The 8,368-nt window shown below is 34.0% G+C and overlaps 2 protein-coding genes across 2 annotated transcripts; one reads left to right on the top strand and one right to left on the bottom strand.

The window, feature by feature from the left end:
- Window positions 1-1,060: 1,060 nt before the first annotated feature.
- On the top strand, window positions 1,061-2,253 carry LOC134261295 (ninjurin-1-like). Its single transcript, XM_062743738.1, has 2 exons — window positions 1,061-1,216; window positions 1,518-2,253. The coding sequence occupies exons 1-2, from the start codon at window positions 1,175-1,177 to the stop codon at window positions 1,845-1,847; spliced, it is 372 nt and encodes a 123-aa protein (XP_062599722.1). The 5' UTR covers window positions 1,061-1,174; the 3' UTR covers window positions 1,848-2,253.
- Window positions 2,254-3,022: 769 nt separating this feature from the next.
- On the bottom strand, window positions 3,023-8,368 carry LOC134261300 (uncharacterized). The gene is made up of 5 exons (XM_062743742.1): window positions 8,335-8,368; window positions 6,717-6,956; window positions 4,168-4,858; window positions 3,749-3,803; window positions 3,023-3,548 (listed from the first exon to the last, which is right to left on the bottom strand). Exons 1-5 carry the CDS (start codon window positions 8,366-8,368, stop codon window positions 3,060-3,062), a joined length of 1,509 nt encoding a protein of 502 aa, XP_062599726.1. The 3' UTR covers window positions 3,023-3,059.

Below are 8,368 nucleotides of genomic sequence, written 5' to 3'. Positions count from 1 at the left end.
TATGCATTTGAACCAGTTTTTGCATGATTTTTATTACACCTGTATACTGTTTACAAAAACTGTACGATTTTTTTATGTTGACATAATTAATACTTCTGTTTACATATATGTATCCTATCTTCAATAATATGGCAATCTGTACCTTTTTTGCAATTATTGATAAATTAAAACTATATCAAATGAAAATTAATGAAGTTTTTTGTATTTTCAACCATTTAAAATGTATTGGTGGAGAGACTTTAAACTTAAGAACATATTACATGATGTACTTTGAATTTTTTTGTCTTTTTCCGTGGATTTGAAGAATTCCAATTCTTGAAGAAACTTTGTGCTGTACCGGTATTTTAATGTCTATATATTGTGTTGTATATTTCTCGAATTCTAGATCATTTTTGGTAAGAGAAACATATAAAATATTTGTTTAGTATTTATACATTTTTTTTTATTAAACCAAGAATTTTCCTCAATAGGTATCTTTCAAACACGCACGGTAATTCATGCTAATGTTTTGTCTATAAACATCTGATGACACTATAATCTTCATCTAAGAATATCTTGAAATATTATCAGTTGGTAAGGTACATTTTGTATACAATTTGTGAAGCAGAGAAATTGTGTCTATTGTCTTAAACGTATAAGTTTTTCAGTTCTTGTACAAAACAGGAAGGCGTTCACAATTCTTTCGGAGAATGCAGAAACCAATGCCCCTTTCACGGACTGATACAAAGGTAATAAAATTACGTCCATAATACTAGAAACTGTATACACAAAGACACACTTTGGTTGTATTCGCCTGACCTGACCACACAAGATATTTACGTGATCTCATGGAGTTTTCAATTAATACCGGTCCGCTATTGTCAATCAGTTTTCATATGTTTGAAGATGAATATTTTACCAATGAAAATGACAGTGAATGGAAATTTCTAGTGGAAACCTGTATTATAAATCAACGTTCAATGGATTTAGCAGATATAGATATGAGCTGCCTTATCTAAATCGTAAATTTTAACTGGGTGGACCGTGTAAGTTGTTCTCCTTATCAGTTTAACGTATGTTTTTACCCGTGTGTTGCTATCAATAACGGGAAATATAAACACTGGAAATATAGAAAATGATTTCACCCCTTCTACAAACTGAATATTAGGCTTGTTTAGGGGAGTTGGGCAAGGATATGAAAATGGCTGAAGAAGGAAAAGATGCTTCCACTGCACAGGTAATAATTATAGATAAAATTCAATTTTTTATTTATATTTAATAGTAAAAGTAATAAACAGGTAATTACTTTTAAATGATGTTGGTGTTCTCTATAGGGGTGCCTTTCTGATTGCTCTTCGTCCAGTGTAGTAAATATTGCTTATTAATTAAAAAGAAAATAAACTGAATAGGTCAAATACGGTAAATGTGTATCTTATCATTATTTTGTCCTAAATTGGTATTTTAATGTAAACACGCGGGTATGAAGGTAAAAGAAATGAAATCAAATAAAAAAGTCAATCTTGTGTTTCTATTTTTAGAGCATTGTCCAGAAGTCGGCCTACGCCCGGAAGAAGACGGTAGCGGAGGGTCTGCTAGACGTGGGTCTGTTAGTGGCCAATGCCTCCCAGCTGAAGGCCCTCCTGGACCGGGGGGAGTCTCACAACTACTACTACCCCCTATTGGTCCTCCTCATTCTGTCTATATTAGTACAGATCGTCATCGGATTCATACTATTGTTCCTGGGGACCACGGAGGGGAATTTGGAAAAGGATAAAAGATCAAACTTGATGAACAATATTGTGGTCGGACTTATATTTGGTACTTTGATTCTGAATATAATCATTGGAGTATTCGGTGTTTCTCTGTGACATTTTATTTGGCCTCATCTTTAATGTATAATAAGTATCGATAAAGTGTTGACCATTTAATGGTTTCATCAGTGTCATTCATTCAATTCATTTCATGGACTAAAAAATACATTTCCCTCCAAATTGATATTGATGAGAATTGGAAATCGGAATAGAAACTAAGCTGAAAAACATCAAACACTGAAGCATTGTGATGTTGTGTAAGGAACCCAAGATAGAGAAATCTTGGAACATTTTTTTTTCATTATGATTGTTTCATTCCATAACACAATTCTGGAAAAAGTAAAACTGCATGTGGAAATACTGTATTTTAATATTTAAGAGCACGGGTTCATGTCATCTTATATACTAGTATGTTATCCATATTTATTTACATTTCTCTTGAGATTTGTAATGTTCTCGTGGCAGTATATATACATGTATCTATGTGAGTGATTTCTTTCTGTATATATTCACCATCTGTAATAATAATTTTTAAAAAATGCTCTATATAATGGGCTTAAAACTACGTTTACATGCTAATATAATCAAATATAATGCATGTTTATGTATGTATATATTGCGAATAAGTCCATATATGGCAGTTTTAATTGGGAATTTGTAATAATTTTTTATCTTTTCCATCATCCGAGATAATCAAATTTTTAATTTTGTCAGAGGAAAATTATTATTATGACAATTTACATGAAAACTGTATTTCTTGGAAGATATGGCAAACGTTGGTATCTTGAAAAACATAAACAAGAAATTTAAATTTAAAGATAGGATGCTTGTTTGATTATGTGCTCTGTATTTTAAACATGCGGTTGTCTTCCAAATTATGTATTTTACATAATTTAGACACATTATATGTATATGTTTAAATTCTTCTCGCTTCTTTTATCTCAACTGGCACTTTCAATGAAAAAATACTTGTAATGAAAAATGTACATCTGATCTCTCTCTCTCTCTCTCTCTCTCTCTCTCTCTCTCTCTCTCTCTCTCTCTTAATAAAAAATAAAGGAACATCTTATATATCTCTCTCTTAAACAAACTTTTTCATTCTTATTGACGTTTGCTTTTTTATAAAAATGCAAAGAGATACAGTATCAAATCATTTAAAAAGAGGTAGACAAAACAAAAATGTCAATGTAAGTAGTCAACTTTGAATTTAAAAAAATCCAGCACATATTTCTTTGGCACATTATATCACAAATCCAGTTCGGTAAGATTTCAAACGTGAGACACTCTATGTTCATGACCCCGCCTCTTGGTATCTCCTATTCTACGATAGCCCGCAGCTCCCAGCTCACCGTCGGAATTGACTGAATTGTTTTCTCGGGGGTGTTTGTCAGGCAATGAGCACGCGCCTCCTCCAAAACAGGGGTGGGGGACGGCATTGTCATAATCGTCTTTATCCTTAGGGCAACAAAGTTCTGAAGGGAAATTCTCCAAAACAAAGTATTTATGTGAACCCTCGTCGTCATACTCAGAGCCTGTTTGGTGTAAATGTCTGTGATGGCGGGGAGCGTTCGATTGGTTTTCTGGTTGTAAAATGAAGTATTGGTTATTCGGTAATGGTTGATTGAATCCTGGATTTACTTGGTTGAACTGGTTATGGAGAGGATTCGTACTCCGGATTACCGTTCCTACATTAGCATTAGCTCTTGGTCTGTGACCCGGATATTCCGCCGTGAGAGGTCCACTGATGAAAGAGATGTCCTGCAAATTGTTTTGTGTTCATTTAGTCAAGTAGTTCAGTACATTATGTAAATATAAAATAAGGAACATTAAGTATGCTTTTTTCAAATATTAAAAAGCAGAAAGAAATAAAGAACTTTCTTTGATATGTGAGTTGTTTGCGACGAAAAAATGTCAGAATGACACATGATAACAACTAACGTCCGTATACTAGTACTTACTCCATCTCTTGTCTGTACCGGAGTTTCTGTGTTTTCTTTTTCTCCGTGGACGCATCTAAAAGAAAGGAGTGTACGCATAAATATCGCAAAAAGCGGGTCTAAAACTCCAGACAAACGACGCGGCACTGAATGTGATGGTTGGTTCTATAAAGATTATTCTGAATTCGATATCTACATATTGTATGTTTCTTTAGCTATTTAAAATCAAAAGGGCATCATTATAAGAAAAAAAAATGAATTTAAAAATTACTAGTAAACAACAAATTTCTCTAAACAAAAAAATTTGTGTAATATTTACCTTTTTGCATTGTACATATACGATCTATAAATACTTTCATATGAAGTACAGGTAAAATGGTGCATGTACATATATATATGGCTGTGAACTTTGATTCTTAATCTACATACAGGTACGGTACCTTTTAATCTTCGCTCTGCATATAAATAGAACTATGCCTAGCAGAACCAACGCAAGGAAAGCAATCCCCAAAACAGCTCCAAACAGGAACTCGGACCCAGACAGCGGGGATCCACCGTGGGGCGTGCTGATCTCATACTCGTCCGCCGTGTCGTTAGACAGGTGATGATGTTTGATTCTTCCGTTGACGTCAATGTCGATTTCCCCAGCATGAATCACACCGCTGTTCATGAAATATAGGTTTTTCTCCTTTAGAGTATTGTTTGCCTCCGACTTTGGCCTCGGGTTAACAGATGTGGTTTCCGTTCTGGTAGAAGGAGAGGTTGGCTTTGTTGTTTTTAAGTTCGTTTTTGTTGTCTCTTTGGGTGAATTCACTGTTGTGTTGCTGACTTGAGCGGATTTTGTTGTTGTTTCGGCCAGTTTAGAAACCGCAAGGACATTTTCTGACGGTTCATTGTCGGAATTTTCGGAACTTGATGGCTTTCTTCTGATTTTAGATTTCCATGGTTTTTGTCTCGGCGGTCTGGGAATAATGGGAAAGTTTGTGGAGTATCGGATCTTTGAGAATTTGTTGTACGGTGTGGACTGGTTATTGGTAATGTTCCCGTACAGGTTTTGGGTCTCGTTTGTGTTATTCATGAGAACGCTGGACCATGGGTTGTTCAGGTTGTTACTTATTTTCTTCATATTATCTAGAAAGGATAAAGCTTTTTATATTATTCAGCATATTATGCAGCAACTTTTTTTCATTTTGGAGCTTTACAAATACTGTACATAAAATTAAAGGCCTCGCATTAAAATAAAATACATGCACGTATACGTATACACGTATCATTCACGTATATCCTGGAAAGAAATGTATACCAACTGGAAAAATATCGTTGAAGCGGTGTCAAGTATGACATTCCATACACTTAATAAGCTGATTTTAATATAACCAGAAGTCTCTGTCGAGACTGAAGCTCTACTGGTTTGTATTTATAATAAAGAAAGAGAAAAGAAGCAGTAGGGATATAAAACTTTACAAAAGCAATAAAAAGAAAAAAGACAAAAACCGATACACAGAATTATGTACATTAGTGTAGTCTACTTGTGTGCCAAGTTATATTGAAATCAGACCAAAACTGCAGGAGGAGTAGCATTTTGAATAATTTCCACAAAAATTTCTATTTTTAGTAACAACGACAACACCGTTCATGGAAATTAAAAACCGATATACAGAATTATGTATCTTAGTGTAGTTTACTTGTGTGCCAAGTTATACTGAAATCAGACCAAAACTGTAGGAGGAGTAGCATTTTGAATGATTTTCACAAAAAATTCTATTTTTAGTAACAACGACAACACCGTTCATGGAAATCAAAAACCGATAAACAGAATTATGTTTTTTAGTGTAGTCTACTTGTTTGCCAAGTTATATTGAAATCAGACCAAAAATGTCGGAGGAGTAGCATTTTGAATGATTTTCACAAAAATTTCTATTTTTAGTAACAACGACAACACCGTTCATCGAAATCAAAAACCGACACACAGAATTATGTATTTTACTGTAGTCTACTTGTGTGCCAAGTTATATTGAAATCAGATTAAAACTGTAGGAGGAGTAGCATTTTGAAAAATTGTATACAGACGGACAGACAGACAGACAGACAGACGGACGGACGACGGACACATTACTATCGCATAAGCTCTTCTGGTCTCTGACCAGTAGAGCTAAAAATTATCTTTTTTTAAATATACTTTTTTCTTATTTATTTTATAAAATTTATTTTGGTCAGTAATTGAATAATTCAAACGATTACGATTCTTACTGTAGGTTTTTTTTATGCCAAAAACAAATTTGAAATGACATGAACCATCATTTTACATAGAAGTATAGTGCACTCTCTTATAATATACATGTACATGTACTTCCTATTTTGACAAAAAATGAACTAAAGATATGTCTGCACAGAGGTCCGACGTACGTCTTTGAGGCAAAAATTCCTAAGATAATACGTCTGTACGTGGGTTGGGTTGTCTATTTGAGATGACACTGGACATTTTGTACTCTACCGATCTGTGTTATGTAGATACAATAAAACTGTCACCTATAGTGGTCATAAACATAATAGGCAATCATCGGACGCAGTGTACAGGTGTGGACAGGGATAAACCTGTATATGTATTTAAAACTTAGTGAGGGCGAAAAATGTTACATGAATTCATATTTATACTGTTGGTGCCTCTTTTTCTCTTAAAACAATGCTAAAAATTAGACACTTAGTACAAAGCAGATGTAATACCCCCCCCCCCCCCCACACACACACCCTTACACCATGACGCACACTTTTACCAGAGAAAAATAGTACCGAAATTTTCGCAGAAAAGCTAGTCAGCCCCCCTCCTACCTCCCTTTTTTAATTTCATTTTAAATTTAATTTTTAGGCAGGATGGTTTACCCTACTATGAATTTGATGTATTATTGTATTACGTTTCAACAGTTCTGTGAATATGGATGTAATGCCCATTGAAAACTCAAAAGAATTACTAATATATGTATACATGTACCTGTTTTATAACAAACTTGGAATTGTGCATAACAATCGTTGCGGACCCAGATTGCCGCGGGAAATATATCGTTGGAGTACCCGTATGATCCGGGTACGTTACAGGCGATGACGCGGTACAGGAGGGATACATCCAGACAGGAAATGTGTGAGGCGTCCTTAAGGATGCAGTACTGCTTCAGGTCGTCCGTACTCCACTGCGAGACTTCTCCGTCACAGTCCACCAGTCGACACGTGTAATCTATAGGGGAAAAATACAGGTGTAACATATATATACTAGTGAAAAATATAGTACTTTAAAATAAAATCATTACATTGCTGAATTTCAGCACAGGTGCTTGGGGGAGGACCCCCCCCCCCCCAAAGTCCGTTCTTTGACGATTTTTCTACATGTATGAAACAATCACAAAGTACTGGAAAATTGAGAATATAACCTAAACTCACAGACACTTGACGTTACTTATTTTTCTTTTAATAAAAAAATATACCCCAACCTATAATAATTAAGAGTATATTTTCTTAATAAAAGAAATATAAGTAACGTCAGGTGCCTGTGCCTAAACTAGTCTTTTATAAAATTAAAATCATACTCTCGGATACCAGAACAGTTTTAGTATCCAATTCTTTCATGCAGTTTGAGGCTACAAATGTATATTTTGGATCCGGTCACCTAGTACATGTACCTGTGAATTTCAACAACTTTTACTATCAACAATTACATCGTCATTTCATATTTAAAAAAAAAAATAAAGACATCTAAATATTTAGAATACGCTTAGAATGTGGATCTATTCTGCATACAATGTCTTGATTGTCTTTAATATATATCTAGTAAGACTTTAGTAAGATACAATGTATTTTGATTTTTCTATTGATACATGAACCTAGCTCCCCTCTTTTCAAAATAATCCCTGACTAACTACATGTACACTCGGAAATTACACTACATATCTTTTATCGATATGCATTGGGAAGGGGGGGGTTGTACCCTAAAGTTACAATTATATGTATATTGCCTGTTACTTTTAAATATACAGTTGTATAGCTTCTGATTATAATGTTACATAAAGGTTTCTATTTAACATCAATACAATATGTTCATCCTGTAATTTTTCAAAATATAGTTTATTTACATGACTGTAAATTTTTCAAATTATTACAAGGTTTCATAATCATGTAGATACTTTTCATTGTATGCTTCTCGTGAAGGTACAGATACATGAAGTCTAAATTAAAAAAGTAATTTCGTGTGCATTTCATTACACTAAAACGAAATATTTAAAATTTGTCTCTTGATATTCAATAAGCACGTATGTACAGTGTAAACTTCAACATTTTCTAACATTTTTATAACCTGTAATATGCAGTATTATGTAGAAGTTGTATGAATAAAATTTGGTACTGCAAGAAGTTATTCTCCCCCCTCCCACCATCTCCCGACACAAAAGAGGATTTTCCAGTTTCAACAACCCGTCTTTTTTCTTTGTTAAGTTTTTTCTGCAAGTTGATTTTTTCGAACCTTTAAAATGTGTTAAAGCTTGCCATTTTTTATGGTTATAGTTTAATCCCCCCTTTTTTTCCAAAACGATATTACATTTACGTCCCTGTTAAAGACTTACCAGTGTCGTTTTCAAATTTCGCACAAGTTCCCAT

Source organism: Saccostrea cucullata, unplaced genomic scaffold (genome assembly GCF_032062105.1).
Source record: "Saccostrea cucullata isolate Sc308-1 unplaced genomic scaffold, CSIRO_AGI_Scuc_v1 ctg5899, whole genome shotgun sequence".
NCBI lineage: Eukaryota > Metazoa > Mollusca > Bivalvia > Ostreida > Ostreidae > Saccostrea > Saccostrea cuccullata.
Note: the sequence above shows the minus strand (reverse complement) of the source record. Positions and strands in the feature narration are given on the sequence as shown.